Genomic DNA, 17832 nt, shown 5'->3' with positions numbered 1-17832 from the left:
AGAATCAGCACAATTGACACGCACAACAATAAAATTATTGAACACTGGCTATGATAATATTATTAGAAACAGACATTAAAAATTTATATATATAACTGGTATCTGATATAAAAACAAGTGCAGCAATATACGTCATGTGGTGTTACTCAATTCTGGGGTTGAGTGGGTGTGTCCTGTTAGGGGGCGTGTCAGGCTGAAACCACTCCCCTCATCCGAGAAGAGATCTTCATCCTCTGAGTCGTCGAGGGCAAACTGTTGGAATGTGTCGTCAATCATTGCCTGGAGCCCTTTCACCTGCTCCTCTGTAGCCAACCTGAGGGAGAGGGGGGGAGGGAGGTCAGTGTCACGTACATTTGTAGAATACGATTACATGTATAATTAGTATACATTCCATATTTTAAGTTATGAGCAGTCAATTAAATAATAATATCTGGCTAGCGATCATGAATCAGAAATTAAAAAGCTCCCTGCAGATAAAAACCTCCACTATATAAATTGTAGTTGTAGCTAGTGTACACAACAGTTTGTGACTGCATACTATATAATACCTTGCTCTGTACTCTTGTTCGTAGCGTGTCTTCCAGAGTCTGGCGGACTTTTTGTAGCGACTTGCCTCCTCTCTCGCCACTGACAACTGTCTCTCAAGCATCTCCAGCTCTGAGGGGAGGAGATTGATGCATGTGCTGTTTAGTATTGACGTATCTACGTGTATACATGTATATTCAATTAAACCATAATCAAACAGATTATAATTATGTAGAATGTACAACACTATACTTGAAAAACCTGTGTAGGATCATATCCCGACTACAATTTCGTACGACCCGTGTTACACATACTATACTCCACTAAGCCATCAGAATGTGTCTATATCTACGTAGACCTGCAGTACATGCACACACTGTCCAACACCACACCAACCGTACTCACCAGTGCTGAGTTGACGATCATATCGGAGGACTTTCCTCACTCATTCCCTTTCTCCCCCACTATCTCCCTCCCCTTTTCCCCCATTATCCCCACTCTCCCCCGATATTCCCCACATCTCCCTCACCTGTACTAATAGAGTTGACGATCATATCGGAGGACATGGTGTCGGAGTTGGGGAGAGCTCCATAAGACAGACTCTTGAACACATCTTCTTGATCATCCTCCTCTGATGAATCAGGAGTGTAGAGCGGGCTATTCTTCCAGAGAGAGTTGTCAGGGAGTGACGACCCCTCGTTACTGCTGTGGAGTTCCGCTGTTGTTATAGGAATATGTCCGTTGAGTGAGATCTCTTGATCTTCGATGATTGGTCCACTGATTGTGACGTTGGTGCTGGATAGTGACTCCGTGATGTGCTTAGAGTTGGTGCGGAGGTTGAACTGCTCCACCATGGACGCCACCTTACCAACTGTGCAGGGAGGGGGATAAGTGTGCATGGATACTGTGCAGGGAGGGGGATAAGTGTGCATGGATACTGTGCAGGGAGGGGGATAAGTGTGCATGGATGGATACTGTGCAGGGAGGGGGATAAGTGTGCATGGATACTGTGCAGGGAGGGGGATAAGTGTGCATGGATACTGTGCAGGGAGGGGGATAAGTGTGCATGGATACTGTGCAGGGAGGGGGATAAGTGTGCATGCATGGATACTGTCATAAAAGTATTACCGTATAGCGGGGAAATTTTCCAGTCTACTCTTAGCTCTTGATCAGAGGAGGCACGACATGAGTACCTCGATTAGGCTCGATTAGGCTTGGTCACGTGCAAAAATAACATTGTTGCATGTGACTAATAATTATTAACTCAATTTCAGCCTAATTGAGGTACTCGTGTCGGACCCCCTCTGAGTGTGCATGGATACCGTCAACACATACTATACATGTACCACTGAATGGGCTAATGAGTGATTCTCTTCTTTGCTTGTACATGTAATTGAGAGCATATTCTAAAGGATTATATAGGCACAAAAAAAAGCTGGCGCTTGCACACACTATTTTCTGTAGGCATTGCCGCAAGTGTAAAGATAACGAGCCATTATACATGTAGCTTCTCCTATGCGCTCGATTAGATTATAGACTCACATCGTCCCTTGTGCTCCTTCTTTCTGTTCGGAGGGGCGGAGTTTTGTCGTGGTCTGAAGCGGTGTTTCTGTGGCTTGGGCTGGTAGAGTGAGTGTTGCATGAGCTTAGAGCTCCAGGCAGACAGTGAGTCCAGTTCACCTGTAGGGACGGGATGAAGGGATTGAATCACTGTGTCAAGATTCTATGCACCTAACAAAAGACACACATCATCATGTCATAATTAAATGTTTGTACATGTACATGTACGTACAATATGGTGCCGTTTGTGTAAAAATCCAAAATGGATGCCTCGGAGCAGATGAGGGATGGAGCGCTACGCGGATCGTCTAGCTATGTACAAATCATCATGCCATATATATCAAACCGCTATAAGACCTGCTAACATTATTCATTGTACTTAATAGTATTCAGTATTATTAGATCAACCGTATTTCAGGAATTTCAGCCACACACAGTACAGAGCACTTAGCACATGCAAACAAGGAGTGTGGTTAGCTTAAGGTGATAGTGAATCCACTATGCATAGTAAGACGCTCCCTCCTCTCATGCTCCTTATAAAGGAGGCGATGTTTACTAAGAGTCGGATGCTTTCTAAGAGTCAATGTTTACTAAGAGTCGATGTTATTAAAAAAGTCAAGTTATAAGAATTTATGTTTACTAATCATTAGTCTTCTGTGTTTTGTAGTTAGTCGACCTTTACTAATTTCAATTCACCGGTAAACTGGAGGATGAATGGAGCCTGAGCCGAGGGCCTGGGGTGCTGCACAGAGCAGGCTGGAGAAACCCAATGAGTGACCTTATAATGAACTAAGGTCAACTGCCTGCTCTGTGCAGCCCCACCCCACTCTACAGTTTACAGATAATTATATTGAAATTAGTAAAGGCCGACCTACTACAAAACATAGAAGACTAATGATATTGAAATTAGTAAAGGCCGACCTACTACAAAACATAGAAGACTAATGATATGGTAAACATCGACTCTGTTATAGACATTGACTCTTTTTTATAACATAGACTCTTAGAAACATCGACCGACTGCTATAAACATCAACTGCTGTTATACAAATCGACTGTTTTATAAGATAAACTGTGTTAACATCAACTGATTTTTAGAAAACTCCATGAAATAATACATTTAATTTTGACACAAACAGTACATAATACAATGTATACAGATCAATAATTATAGTTGCATTATCCGGAGGAGTGGGAAGGTGGAGACGTATTCGTATAATAATTATAGTTAGAAAATTACACACATGATTAAGGCATAATTATGATAATTATAGTTAGAACTAAGAGGGAGGGGAGCAAACACAGCTAGGCCTGGTATTAAAACGTGCCATTGATGTCTCACCAGGTATGAGTACAGAGAGTCTTTTAGGTGCTCTCTCGTCAGCCGTGACAGGAAACAACTCTTCGTGCCACGTGAGGAGAATACGAATAAAGTCCGTGGACACACTTGTGCTCTCCATTAGCAGTTGAGGGTCATTTGTCTGTGGGGGGTAGGGACAGGTGATACAATGTTGTTTTGGGTGTGGTGGTTTGAAGTCAGTTGTTGTTGGGCTTTGTTGGAAGACTGTGTTTTAGGGGATTTTGAAAGCTAAGTATAATTATTAATATACTATCAAGGCTAGATCAGTAATTCAGTACAGTGCTGTTGCCAGAGTAAGCCAACTAGCTGCATAAGGTATTTGCAGGGAATCACACAATATCTTGGTTCAAGTTAGTACGATTACACAGTACAGCCAGTGGAACCTGTCTACTTTACATGTAGGTCATCCTCTATAATACAGCCAGCTCCAAGTCTCCATAGCTTGTGTGTTAGCAGGCCACCTCTTTATTACAGCCATTGTTGGTCTGCCCTAGGGTGACCACTATAGACAGGTCACTGGAAGCTAAACCTAGACCTTAATTAGTGGCTGAAATAAAGATGTGGTCGCTAACGCAGGTTCAAACACACGCTATGGAAACTTTGGGCACAACCTACATGTACAACCTAGACCCTAGACTCTATACATGTACACGTGGGTATGACTCACCTGAGGGGCTAGGAGGTGGGGCCCAAATATAGTGCCCAGGTTGAGACTGGTCATCTTGTTCTCCTTAGAGTGTTCCTGTACCTCATGCAAAAAGCGACTGAACAGGAGGCCGGGGATAAGGATTATGATAAAGTATGTACATGTAGATACATAGATACAAAACTACACACACAGACAGTAAATTATGTTGGCCACTAATGTGAGCCTGTGAATGCAATCCAGCAGATTAGGTAGTAGCTATAGGCTCTCTTCCATATTAGGCAACAGCTATTGCTACCATGCAATGAGAGAATAATTTCACTGAGGATTGCATCCAATAGAGACTGTTGCCTGGTTACTAGTCTTAGCTGCTGCCAAGTATACAGAGACTGATGTGATGCAGACACGCACACTAGACAAGAAATCAATGAGAGACTAGACTAGAGGATTGTTTTAAGGAGATATGCTATTACTAATGTAATCGTATGATGTAGAATAGATCTACATGTATTTATGCTATTACCTAATGATGTACACAAAGGTTGCTTATGTGGTTGACTAAACCCACACTATTGCTAATGTACCAACCTAAAGTGGTGAATGTGTGGGCACATTGTGCACCTCCTAACAGTGCTAATAAAGCTGTTTGAGTCAATAAGATCATCATACAAAGGACTAGCAGTACAACCAATGCCTCCCCCTCACTAGATACAGAAGTGAAACCTGTCTACTAAGGTCACCCTATAAGCAATCCCATGTGTATTACAGCCAGATTAGTGAGTCCCTAGCTATAAGCCTCCATAGCATTTGTTTTGACCTGTATTATAAGCAGGCGACATCTTTATTACAGTCACTGTTGGTCGGCTCATGGGTGACCTGCTATACACAGGTTTCTACATTCTAACACTTCCAGGTCAATTACACACACATGGTACAGTCATGTGTACCTGAGGTACTTGATGACGTTCAAGTTGACTTGAGGTATTTGAATGAGCAGTCTCTTGACCTGCTCCTTGCACTGAACAGGACTGTTCTCAAAACCTGCATATAAATTAAGACACATTCAAATTGCATGATTGTACAGTATGTATGTATGAACAATAAATAATTATAAATGTGATATATATATACACACCACAGATACATAGCTACCTATAACAATATGCATTTCAATGTCGTGTATACAATGTAGAAAACAGGCCACCTAAGCACACAGAAGGTAATAGTGTAAACGGAGATGCAGTACGAACTAACACTGGGTCGAGGCACTGTACAAGCCATGCAGGCATAATTGAGCTAAATTACATTGATTCACCAGAAAGCCGATACTGTTTCAAGTTTTGAGCGAAAACGACATAATTCATCAAACTATGCCATCACCCGATTTTATACATGTACAGCGCTAATTTCTCAAACAGTTGCTCACATCGTGTTGCTTGCTTGAAGCTCTCATAGTACACGTGAGGTATGACTGGCTCTGGCAGCTCTCTGAGGTAGAGCTTGAGCAAAGAGGCCACTGTGTGAATATCCTCCGTGGTGGAGAAGTCTTTCTGGGAGCCACAGTCATAGGTCTCTTTGAGTGTGTGGATACGACTGGCCTGGCCTGGTAGTCGGAATATGCCAACCTCCGTGAGACCTGCATGTGGAATGTGATCATAGTCATGTATCAATCCATGCATACATGTACATGGTGCAGTGTGCAGTAGGATGGTGTACAAGTTTCTTCAAGGTGGCTGAAACTAGATTGGTATCTGGCAATAAGAAAAACTGAAAGGAAACCTAGTCCTGATGATACTGATAAACTATATACTGTAACAATGTACAGAATGTCAGTTAATCATCACAACCGAGATCAACTGGCCATAATTATTAATACACACGATTGTATATTCATGTTGAGTCTATGGCCAACTGAAAGACTGTTTCCAAAACTCCTATAACAAACAACTCAGCCTAACCGCATTCCAAAACCATGAGCAGTGACCGACCATCATCTCTCACCGTGATCCCGTAGGAAGTTGACGCAGCGATGGAGCAGAATGGGCACAAACTGACCCCCCAGTCTAGCCTCCACTTGCATCGTCTCCGAGAGGCTTCTCCCAAACATACCCCCACCGTACGGCTGTTGGGGGGGAATATAGTGAGTGATCAAGTAATGGGTATTGAGATGCTTAAATCAATAGTGTGTGCATTGTAGGGACAGTAAGAATGGATCTCAATGGAAAGGTGGTCTCTTGAGTATTGTAGGGACAGTATACTGAGTGGTTTCAATAGAGAGGTGGTCTCTTTAGGGAGATGAATAGAGTAGTGTGAGCATTGTAGGGACAGTACTGGGTGGTCATAAAGTTTGGCAGCTAAGGTGGTATGGTATATATATATGTTCATGCATATGCAAATGGTCTTAATTCTACAATGTTGATGAACCCACCTCAACCATGACTCGTCTAATGGCAGCCACCCACTCGTCTGCTAGTTCTGCCGAGTCAGCAGAAATAACGTACGTGTTATGGTTACCGGTGATCACCTGACCTGCACTCCCAGCTATAATAATTATAAAATTAGTGTAAGTTAACGACTTGCATAGCTCAACCAATACATTGAATTAACTTACACTGGATCTCAAACTTGAATCCTTGTTGCTGTTTTGGGTCGTCAGGGTGACGTATAATTTTGTTTCCAGCCAGAGGAATGGTTCCAGTAGGTCGGTTATCCTGCAGCTTAAGGTCATCGTTATCACCCCACACAATAGTGGTAATACAATAGTTGTAACCAAACAATGTGTGGCAACAATGGACAAACAAAGCTACCAACTCTCACATGTAGTAAAAGATTGCCTACATGTATAACAACTCTCAGTTATAATTATGCATGCAGTGGAAAATATGTACCGTACAAAAGCATTGTCTGACAACTAGCAAACTTCAATACCTGGGGAGTTTTGTAGTAGAACATGAGGTCTCCAGTCAGCACGAACCATCTCTTGTGCCAGGTGTGTATCCTACCTCCTCTCTTGCTCAGCCAACCCATCTTGCGGGCCTGGAGAGAAGGAGAAGCCATTTCAACCGTCCAGTTAGCACCACTTAGTGCCCAGTCGTGGGCAAACACGAACACATTATATAGACCTAATGTAAACAATTAATGTTGTAAAGGATGTAACATACCCCTTTTTGCTTCGTTCTGCACGACATTCAAGTACTAATGGACTCTTCTATTTTCTGTTTATCTTAAAGCAATTAGTCCTAAGTGTGTAATCACTTCACAATATCATAGCTATATGAAGATGCTCTTATTTGGCAGAGAACAATGTCTCCCACAGAAGCTTGGTAAAGATCATCACACAAAATGACTTCTTATCTAGCCTATAAATAACCTCTAATTTCTCTATCGAAGTTTACCATCCCTAAGCTTGTTTTGGTTTTTGCAGCTAGCCAGCTAGCAATGGCGAAGAATACTTTCTGTGTTTCTGATTTTCCTCATACACTTATCAAGTCACAAAAGTCAGCTCCCTCAAGCCCAGAGAGGTAGGTGTATTAAACTGCTACATCAGATCACCTGTGTATGTATTTGCTAGTGATCATGTTCTTTTTGCTTGATTTTCAGATTTTCTCTCCTTCTATTGGAGTTTGGTGAGGTCTACTTTGAGGACTTCAGTGCTGTCTATTATCCTAATGCCGAGACAGAGCAAGAAGAAATTGAGAGGTGAGGCAACGATGGACTCTTGTGTCTGTGTATTTTAGCTGTGTAGTTCATACGTTACGCTTGTCTACATCTATTGCGGTCAGCCTGTAAGCTAAGCAGGTCACCCTCTAAAGTCTCTCCATAGCATGTGTTTGAACTTGTGTTAGCAGGCCACCTCTTTATTACTTTCTGTGACCACTTTTCACTGACAATTCAATAGATGTAGCTGCACTGCACTATAACACCTTTATTCTTCAGTTTGTGTTCTCACTCGTAACCTAAACATGTTCTTCATTCTCAGAAAGCAGCGTGGTCGCCTGAAAATATGTTCTGAGTCTCTTGTGTTTGACCCGCTGGACTTTTCCCACCCTGTTATCAAGGTGATGACGTAGTCACATCGTCTGTCAATAATTATAAGTCCATCTATTGGCTAGTGTGTTTATTCATTTCTCTCGCACACAGGTTGCTTTTAGAGATTGTACCTCGGTCAAGAGTTGGGACAACAATGACTCTAGGTAACCGCTGGCAACTAGGTAGCTATAAACCTTTGCCCAGTGATGTGCCCAGTATTTCAAAGTGATGCAATCCTCAATCTTACAACTTTACTTCTTGTAGTAAACAGGTGGTTTGTCTAGTGGGTTAATACTGACCACCACCGACCAGTGTGGGCATATCCCCGCATGCCTGTCAACACGAGTCTATAAAATGCATTCCCTTAGTTACTTAGTGTTCAAGAAGACAAAATGCATCCCTCGATCAGTACTGTTATTGCTTTGTCTGCTTTTATCTCTGCAGGATCAGTGACAATAGTTTCACTGTGAAGACCAATCAGTTCTGTGAAATGTTGGAGGGGAACATTCTTTCCCCCTACAAGTTTAAGAAGGTGCTCTCAATTGTATTTCTAATGCTGTATTTATTGCGGTTTACGATTTTTAGGAGAAGTGTACCTTTGTGTTCAGTTTGAACTACGGTGATGTGTCCAATGTTTTATCTCAAGTCATCACGGTGAGTGTCACAATCTCCACACCCTCACTGCCATAGTAACCCACCTGCTCACTAAACACACACACACACACACACACACACACACACACACCGCCCACCCACACACACGCACACACACAGCTTGTGAATGCCACTAAGCAGCCTAAAAGTGACCATCTCTCTCTGGTGAGTGAGTATATACACACGCACTGATTTACTGTTTCCACACATCAATTGAGGTGCCCTTTCATCTCTCTATAGAAAACGGTTTCTCTATTGTGCATTTGATATGCGGAATTGTTATAACAGTGGCATTACAATCGTGCCGGTAGTTAGTATATATAGAACAGGGAAGTGAAATACATACCACCAACTAATAGTGAGATATGTTCTATTGTAGCATCTGTTCTGACGATTACTGTTTTACAAAATTCTTCCCTTTTTGCTCAGATTGAGAGCCTTGTGTCCAGCCGCCATGCCGCTGTCTCCTTCAACACCAGCTGGCTAGAGGACTTGTACGAGGAGCACGTACTGGAGCTCTCCGGAGATCATGTGACCCCCATGGTCAGCAACCCCGGCCGCATCATGCTCACATCGTCACGCCTCTATTACCAGCCGTACAATAATGTGGAAACTGAACCGGTACTGAAAGTTGCTCTGGATGAACTCCGTTCTGTGCTCAAGAGGAGGTATATGCTCAGGCACACGGTACGTACATGTACATGTATGGTGCGGCCTAGGGAGGGTTTTTTAATTTATGTAACATTCTATCAGATTACAAGCATTTGTGTAGTAGTTGAAAATGGTGACACATGATGCAGTAATTATGTATACGTATCCCTATGTATTCATTGGCCCACGTAATTGCTACAAAGTAGTCCCTTTGGGTAAAGCCTGTGTATATAACGACTAATTTAATGTGTGTCAATGTCCATGTAGATACGTGGGTGTATGTGTATACTAGCTTATACTGATTCATTATTTCCCCTTGTACTCAGGCCCAAAACCATCTCCTGTCTGTAGGGGTACTTCAGTAGGGGTACATTTTCTTATAATATTGAGTGGACTGTCCCCGTGTGTTGGTTATATTGCTGCAGGGCATTGAACTGTTCTGTCGAGGTGGGTACAGCATGTTCCTGGTCCTCCCCTCCCCTCGTGAGCGTAACCTCCTATACGACGAGCTGATTGGACGGAGACCCGAGGCACAGCTGTCGGACCTAGTGCTCGCTGGTCTGACCCGGGACTGGCAGGTGGGGAGGATGAGCAACTATGACTACCTCATGATGCTCAATCAGTGAGTCCATATTTTAATTAATTGTAGAATAAATGATGCGTAGCTATTATTGTTATTTATGTACGTATGCATATAGCCGAGTTAATATAGCTTGAAGCACCATGAATTGTCGAAACTGCCTATTTCATCAACTTAAGCACTTTGCTCAAAGTTGGTCAAACTAACTGTGAATTGGTTCGCATGCAATGTGATGACAATAGCTCCTTGTATTCAATGTACTGTACACAGCATAACCTTAGCTCCTTGTATTCAATGTACTGTACACAGCACAACCTTATCAACCTGCCTAATCATAAGAACTATGTACTAGTTCTCAACAAATTGCCTATTGATAAATTACGTACTGCACAACAAATTATTACAATTGTTTCCCTCTAGTCTGGCGGACCGTAGTTTCAATGACATCATGCAGTATCCTGTGATGCCCTGGATCATTGCAGACTACACCAGCCCCTCTCTCGGTGAGCACCAAACCTTGACTCCCCACTCTGTACTACTGTCAGACATACATACACTGCACATGTACACTGTACTGGTTGTTTTCCTCATGGCCTTGTGCGTTGCCTCTGGACTAGGTTAATGTACATTTACTGTTCAATCAAACTCAATATTCAGTGAGTCATTTTGCAATCCTGCACATCATTTGCAATGAATGCGTACAATTGGCGCAGTTATAGATGTATATATAATATTTGAATAGATCTGACGGACTCTGCCACTTTCCGTGACCTCAGTAAACCAGTTGGAGCACTCACTCCAGAGCGCCTCAAGTTCTTCCAGGTGTGTACAGTATCAGTACTGTGTGTGTGTGTGTGTGTGTGTGTGTGTGTGTGTGTGTGTGTGCGTGCGTGCGTGCGTGCGTGCGTGCGTGCGTGCGTGTAGATTTGAGTATAGAACTTATCTTAGACTTGATATTGGCTGCTGTAATACTTCAACTTAGCTTGCATGGCTGTGTACTTTGTGTGAACTAAATCTGACCTTGAGGGAGGCTTAATTTATAAGTACAGGCCTGTATTGTCTGAGCCAGGTTTTGTGGTGATAGTATCTGATAATGGGGATGGGTCTATGTGGTTCTTTAGGTGGCAAGCACAAAACAAGCATTAACCTCTAATTTTGGTTCTTAGAATTAGCGATAAGCATTAGTCAAAAAAATAGATAGTAGTGTGTGTGTGTGTGTGTGTGTGCGTGCGTACGGTCAAGAATGCTTTCAGCTACTCACAACTGTACTTTTAAAGTCACTGAAATGTTATTTATTTATTAACAGTCTTTCTGAGGCCGTTCTTGAGCAGTTCCTTTCATGAGTCGTACACCACCAGCTAAAGAATGCAAACAATAATTTACAACTTCATAAAATAATTGTGTTCATCAATAATTATTAGACTCACTGACTTGTGTACTCACTTGTGTAGACTCGATATGCTGAGATGTCAGGACGTAAGTTCCTCTATGGGACCCATTACTCTGCCCCAGGCTATGTCCTCTACTACCTCGTCAGATCAGGTGAGCTCATGACATTGTGATTGTCATGTGACCAGTCACTATTATAATATAATCCCGTCCTTCAGCTCCAGAGTATTTGCTATGCTTGCAGAATGGGAACTTTGACAAACCAAACAGACTATTCCACAAGTAAATTGACACAGTATAATTATGTTCGCAGTAATTGCACGAATTTGCAATGTGGTGTACATATCGTACAGTACTATTACAGAGTGTGTTCTTGTCATAATTATGTTGCAGGTTGTAGTCTTGACATTTCTCCCAGAGCTGTTTTATTCGGCTCTTCAGACATACCCCTCACACAGTAATTGCTCAAACCTACCCCCCACACATACACAAACAGTATTGCTCAGACCTACCCCCCCCACACACAAACAGTATTGCTCAGACCTACCCCCCCCCCCCCACACACACAGTATTGCTCAGACCTACCCCCCCACACCACACAAACAGTATTGCTCAGACCTACCCCCCCATACACAAACAGTATTGCTCAGACCTACCCCCCCCCCCCCCACACACACACAGTATTGCTCAGACCTACCCCCCACACACACGCACACACAGTATTGCTCAGACGTGGGGGAACGTGAATAACGACCATGCTGACGTCAAGGAGCTCATCCCAGAGTTCTACCAGTCCACAGGAAGCTTCCTCCTCAACACCATGGTAACACACATCCGTAGGCAACTGCAGTAATTACAGGGACTGCCTCTTTACGCTTACAAGTGTATAATCTCCTTTTTGTGTCCCCTATAATACATGTCACTAATATAGGGTTTGGTAGATTACACAGATTACACTAGCTCTTATTCTATTCTTTTGTTCTCAAATACACAGAACCTGGACCTGGGTGTTCGTAGTGATGGAAACAGAGTGAACAATACGTTGCTGCCTCCCTGGGCTAAAGGTACAGCAATTAATTGATAGTCCTATCAGGAAAAAACTAGCACACATCGGTTGAGAATTTTAGGGAGGGGGGGGGGGGGGGGTATCATTTTTGCGTTTAAGATATTCCATAATTTTAATACTGTTGATCTAATGTCAACACTTTTACATGATTAAACGGTGGAAAGGGGGGGTTTGAACATTTTTCAACAGTCATTGATACCATGTCAGGAAATTTCCGAGAGCAAATTGCATGGGGGGGGGGCAATGTTAATTTGAATTTGATTTTCTAGTCCTTCTAGTTTCCCCCTGACCTGATGATTCATTGTACAAGCAAGCACACAGTTGTATGCGTACATTGCACTGATATTATTTCCATCTCACACACCACACACACACACACAGATGCGGCTGACTTCACTCGTCAATGTCGTGAGGCGCTCGAGTGTGACTATGTCTCCGCCCACCTCCATCACTGGATAGACCTCATCTTTGGCTACAAGCAACGAGGGGAGGAAGCCTTAGAAGCCAACAATTGTGAGTCACATGACTGTCACATGCGTTCATGTTAAATGTTTGATTGTCTCCACAGTGTTCCATTACCTCACTTATGAAGGGGAATTCAACACTGAGAGGTGAGACCTGTCATGGGATGTAATTATAACATACGCTTACACAATAATCATAGTAGTACCAGTTCAACTCGGGAAGATCTTTTGTAGCTCTCTATATAATCATTAATTCCTGGATTAAGTATTCTAGCTATGATTGTTTCCTGAAGCCGTTTGTCGAAGAAAAGTATAACATGTACTGCTATATTGTTTACAATTAAAGTTCAATTTGCCAGTGTTGCTACATGTACTTTTCTTTGTCTTGTAGGGTTCATGACCCCAAGGAGTTGGCAGCCATAGAACTGCAAGTGAAGGAATTCGGACAAACGCCACGTCAGCTGTTCACACGGCCACACCCCTCACGACTCATATCCCGTACACCCCCACCACCACTTACGCCCACTCCACCACCCTCACATTCCTCACAACCTGACGAGCCTGTAAAGACGGAGGCAGACACCACAGCAGGACTGGGCTATGTGGGGGGTGGGTCATGTAACCCAGAGGAAGAGTGGGTGGATGTACAAATGCCAAAAGCCGGGCCACGAACTCTGACCCTTAAACTGAAGAACAAGTTGCATAAAGAGTACGTTTTTCATTAAATCACTAGTTTAATTACAAATGTTTTTTTCCATTTTAGACCTGTATCTTCTGTGTTTCTATCACATGATGGAAAGACAATATACTCGGCATCACATGGTAATCACATGACCTCTGTGTACTGTACCACTATTTACTATTGGGTTGGTTTTCTCCAGATAAAACGCTGAAGGTGTGTGGGGTGAACGATGGTGGACAACTGCTCAGAAGCTCTTCTATCTCTGGCCTTGTGAGTTAAATGCCAACTACGTACTTCCTAGTGTCTTCATTCTTTTCTAGACAGCTGAGCCTAAATAAATATACCTCCCCCCTCTACAGCCTCTGTCCTGTCTGTCTCTCCTACCTGACTCTAAGTGTGTTCTGGTTGGCTCCTGGGACAACAATGTGTGAGTGTGCATATGACTATTCTTCGCTTCATCTGCCCTAAAAATCAACAGCTCTCCCTTGTTTAAACGTGCATCTTCCATGCTCCATCTTCCAATTAAATCACCATTTTTTAGCTTACGTATAGTGTTCAGGCTAGCTTCATACAATATTCTAGGACACAAGGGGAAAGGGTTTATTCTATTACCCCTTGTGTCCTAGATTAACCCTTTCCCCCTGTCTCCTAGATTAACCCCTTCCCCCCTGCCTCCTATAGATTAACCCCTTTCCCTCTGCGTATATACACAGGTATGTGTACTCTGTGGAGTATGCGTCGGTAGTGTGCTCTGCCTATTGTCACGACAGCTCCATCACTTCTCTGGTCTGGAAAAATAACCTCCTCGTCACTGGATCCTGGGACTCCACCGTCAAGGTAACCATCCACACTCTTAAGTCTGTAATTATGGTGCATTGGGTTAAATACTGTACTGGTAAATACCAGTACAGTAACTCGTGTTGTTAACAAAATATGGGCAAAAATATTGTTAAAACAATATTTTTGCCCATATTTTATTTGCCCATATTTTGTTAACAACACGAGTTGTTTATGGAGCTTGATAACTATATACACAATATTATATATATTAACACAGGTGTGGGATTTTCCCTACCCTCCTCCCAACGACCAGACGCGACCAGAAGCTCCCAAGATAATAGTGAGTCTCCGCTATCTCCTATAGTAGCATTGTGTGTAACTGTGCCAACACGTACAGTGTGAGCTGGACCATGACAATGAGGTCAGCTGTGTGGACCTGCACGGGTCAAAGGTGGCCTCAGGCACAGTGGACGGTATGTGCTTATAGAGATATTTATCATATGATATCATGTGACTTATTTGTAGGATTTGTGACGCTGTGGAGTGTTGATGGATTTAGGGAATTTGAACTACAAGGTACAGGAGAACAACACGTATTAAACCTTAAAACAGCGTATGCCGTGTGTACTACACATTGACATTGACATTTCCCTCTCCATCTCTATACATGTTAGCACACAGTGAAGGTGTAACAGTGGTGCTCTTCAACCAAGGTGAGTGTGTACTGGCTGTGTGGGTAGTGACTGTCATTGGATGGAGGCCGACATGTTTAGGTTCAATAGCTTAAATTCACTGACTTCATTTTCAGCTATCATCTTTCCAGTACTATATTAATTACAGCACATTAAGAGCTTGGACACAGTTTGATTCATACCTTTATATTTACCCCAGAGGGTAATATGCTGTGTACGTGTGGAGGTGATGGTGTGGTCAGACTACTGGACACCAGCTCACACACGGAGGTCATCTCAAAACGAGAGCAGCAAGTGTTCCAGTGAGTTCCCACTACCCTAGCAACTGGTCCAGTAAAGAGCTACTATACACACAGTATATACATGTACTCTCAATTTCTTGAGCCAGCCCAAAAACAGACCCTAATTAACTTGGTGCACCTACGCTATACATAACACATAATTTGCATGGATGACTAGGTTATTGATTTTGGAGAGTACTGTACAACCGATCACTCATTTTTGTTTTGATAGGCCAACATTTCTACAATTTTCGTACAGCAACAAGGTTGCATTGAGTAGCCATAAAGTATGTAACTGTACAATGACGTCACTATGGTAATGTAACCCCCTCCGTGTCCTCTTCAGTTGTGCAGCTTGGAACGGTGACTTGTTGATACTGGGTGGAGAGGGAGGTGGTGTGCACATCTGGGACGCTGCCACTCTCTCGGAGATCACCTCCGCCCAAGAACACACAGGTAAGTGGGCGTGGTCACCAGTAGTGGGTGGAGTCTGACATTTGCCCTCTGCTACAGGTCCGATCACAGGTGTTAGTGTGAGCAGCGATGGACGACTAATAGCCACAGGTGGTCGAGACAAGGATGTGGCACTCTGGGATTATACATAGTTTGGAGAATTATAGACACTTTAATTATTTTGCAATAATGATTGTTTACACGTACGTTTCGTTGTCTGTTAATAAGTAAGTGTTAATTAAAGCATTAACAGAACATTTAATACGGTTTTCCATGAAGGATCGATATTATAGGAGTTCATAAAAAAACTCCTTTTGTAACATTACATTACATTGCGTATACGGTATAATTATGTATAATATAATACATGTATAAATATAGTCCAGTACAAAAGTATCATCAATTAAAGTTCATGAATTATTATATACTTGATTGAGGAGTTGGTACAAAAGTAGAAAGTGCGTATCAAAGTACATACACACACGTAGTAATTTATAACAGACCACAATTAACATAGTTCACATTAAATTGTCATTTCTCCTGCAGAGACTTGGCCTTTGCTTTGGCATGTCTCTCTATGTTCTGCTGCGTCACACTGTGCACATGCTCAGCTCTGTCCCTCTTCCCCAACATCACTGCATACACTGACCCGGCTACACTGAATCCCATCATCAAAAACATTAGACCAATACGGAATCGAGAGTTGGCCTTCTCCATCCGCTCAATACTGCAGGGGAAAAGAAGCATAATGTAAACCATTTTACACCCAGGAAACTGCGATAGCTAGGGCATGTATATACAGAGTAACAGGTATTGTAAAACAGACCAACAATACATGATACTGTGTATCGGATGTATGCGGAGAGTAACGTGACTTCCTGTATCTGTCACAAGCTTTGAATTTGCACACTGACCAATCCAAGTGTGGGTGATGTAATCTATCAAGAAAGTAGATTACATCACCCACACTTGGATTGGTCAGTGTGCAAATTCCAAGCTTGTGACAGATACAGGAAGTTACATTACTCTCCGCATACATCTGATACACAGTATGCCTACGTTCGATACTCTCTCTCTATCATATACTCTTGATGAAAGGGTATATACTTCAACTATAATTATATCTTATGCTGATAAAGAGTGCTTCAGCTATTATATCTTCTCTAGTATTTGGAGCTGTATGCTTGTGTTGACAGAGATACCTCGATAGTTAGTTTAAATACAGCATTTAATTGGAGAAAACATCTTAATTGACGAAATAATCAGTGGGTGTAAAATTAATGGTTTTGTTAAAACAGTGGCGACTGTTTCTGTAGACAGAGGACAGAGGGATGACAGTATTAGTTACCAGAAGTAGCTACTTAGTAATGAGTTGCCATGGTACGTGTCTTGTAATACCCCCCTGTATGACACCCTGAATATCCCCCCTGTATCGTAATACCGGAATCCCTTCAAACACTTTAAAACACTGCAAGCAAGGCACTGTCACTAAAATTCATTGCACAAATGTAAAGCCTATTGATCATGGTTGTTAGTGAGCAGACTAGTTTGCTCCCACAAGATTACTGCAAGACAGCTAGGGGCCAGAGTTAAAAACAGTTTGATGTCTCATAATACCCCCTTGTACTCACAAACACATTTGGATGTCGGTAATGACTAAGTAATGCATTGCTGACAGCATTTCATCAATGATTCGGACCCATCGGTCTTTGTATGCATTTTTTGTATGACCAGAAAATGTAGAATGAAAGTGAGAACAGAATTATAAATCACCTGATTGAGTTGTAAGAGACTCCCTCTGAGAGTCCAGTGATCCTGAGCACAAACTTGTCATAACCAGAGACCTTGTGCTGAGGTGTGGACTGGTAGCAATACCTCCTAAGCCCTAACATGACTGCTCTTGCTTAATCTCTTGGATGTCCTGTGAGAGAGAGGATTACCAAGATTGAGACTAGACACACCTCTAGCACATGTATACGTACACACGTACGTAGACACTTACAAGTCACACCTCACTGCA

General features: G+C 42.5%; 3 protein-coding genes across 4 annotated transcripts; 1 reads left to right on the top strand and 2 right to left on the bottom strand.

Annotated features, from left to right (window-relative positions):
- Positions 1 to 17: 17 nt before the first annotated feature.
- LOC135340976 (rho GTPase-activating protein 24-like) lies at positions 18 to 7432 on the bottom strand. Of its 2 annotated transcripts, none has more exons than XM_064537420.1 (13): positions 7253 to 7432; positions 7020 to 7127; positions 6703 to 6808; positions 6520 to 6632; positions 6093 to 6213; positions 5518 to 5727; positions 5039 to 5132; positions 4113 to 4209; positions 3428 to 3566; positions 2068 to 2205; positions 1055 to 1396; positions 549 to 657; positions 18 to 313 (listed from the first exon to the last, which is right to left on the bottom strand). In XM_064537420.1, the coding sequence occupies exons 1-13, from the start codon at positions 7277 to 7279 to the stop codon at positions 133 to 135; spliced, it is 1785 nt and encodes a 594-aa protein (XP_064393490.1). In that variant the 5' UTR covers positions 7280 to 7432; the 3' UTR covers positions 18 to 132. The 2 variants fall into 2 exon arrangements, with proteins under 2 accessions (XP_064393490.1, XP_064393491.1); XM_064537421.1 differs by having other exon boundaries at positions 6703 to 6802.
- LOC135340978 (uncharacterized) lies at positions 439 to 17792 on the bottom strand. Its single transcript, XM_064537424.1, has 3 exons — positions 17586 to 17792; positions 16318 to 16539; positions 439 to 451 (listed from the first exon to the last, which is right to left on the bottom strand). The coding sequence occupies exons 1-2, from the start codon at positions 17702 to 17704 to the stop codon at positions 16344 to 16346; spliced, it is 315 nt and encodes a 104-aa protein (XP_064393494.1). The 5' UTR covers positions 17705 to 17792; the 3' UTR covers positions 439 to 451; positions 16318 to 16343.
- On the top strand, positions 7466 to 16134 carry LOC135340975 (protein FAN-like). Its single transcript, XM_064537419.1, has 29 exons — positions 7466 to 7612; positions 7692 to 7790; positions 8071 to 8149; positions 8232 to 8284; positions 8565 to 8652; positions 8706 to 8774; positions 8895 to 8939; positions 9204 to 9461; positions 9851 to 10047; positions 10426 to 10508; positions 10748 to 10827; positions 11457 to 11547; positions 11613 to 11676; positions 12115 to 12217; positions 12389 to 12458; positions 12842 to 12973; positions 13029 to 13071; positions 13316 to 13633; positions 13688 to 13746; positions 13806 to 13876; positions 13966 to 14033; positions 14320 to 14443; positions 14664 to 14726; positions 14784 to 14859; positions 14912 to 14962; positions 15061 to 15099; positions 15278 to 15380; positions 15706 to 15815; positions 15873 to 16134. Exons 1-29 carry the CDS (start codon positions 7530 to 7532, stop codon positions 15962 to 15964), a joined length of 2811 nt encoding a protein of 936 aa, XP_064393489.1. The 5' UTR covers positions 7466 to 7529; the 3' UTR covers positions 15965 to 16134.
- Positions 17793 to 17832: the final 40 nt, after the last annotated feature.

The sequence above is a fragment of the Halichondria panicea genome, chromosome 9, assembly GCF_963675165.1.
Source record: "Halichondria panicea chromosome 9, odHalPani1.1, whole genome shotgun sequence".
Classification (NCBI taxonomy): domain Eukaryota; kingdom Metazoa; phylum Porifera; class Demospongiae; order Suberitida; family Halichondriidae; genus Halichondria; species Halichondria panicea.
This window is presented reverse-complemented; position numbering and strand designations above follow the sequence as displayed.

Coding starts and splice junctions, on each gene's coding strand:
- LOC135340976 (XM_064537420.1), bottom strand. CDS start 7,279: ATGTCGTGCAGAACGAAGCAAAAAGGG. Junction 6,214..6,519: donor TTAGACGAGTCATGGTTGAG/GTGGGTTCATCA, acceptor CCCCCCCAACAG/CCGTACGGTGGGGGTATGTT. Junction 314..548: donor GAACAAGAGTACAGAGCAAG/GTATTATATAGT, acceptor CCTCTCCCTCAG/GTTGGCTACAGAGGAGCAGG.
- LOC135340975 (XM_064537419.1), top strand. CDS start 7,530: ATGGCGAAGAATACTTTCTGTGTTTCTGATTTTCCTCATACACTTATC. Junction 8,775..8,894: donor TTTTATCTCAAGTCATCACG/GTGAGTGTCACA, acceptor GCACACACACAG/CTTGTGAATGCCACTAAGCA. Junction 13,634..13,687: donor AAGAACAAGTTGCATAAAGA/GTACGTTTTTCA, acceptor TTTCCATTTTAG/ACCTGTATCTTCTGTGTTTC.
- LOC135340978 (XM_064537424.1), bottom strand. CDS start 17,704: ATGTTAGGGCTTAGGAGGTATTGCTACCAGTCCACACCTCAGCACAAG. Junction 16,540..17,585: donor GTCTCTTACAACTCAATCAG/GTGATTTATAAT, acceptor TTTCCCCTGCAG/TATTGAGCGGATGGAGAAGG.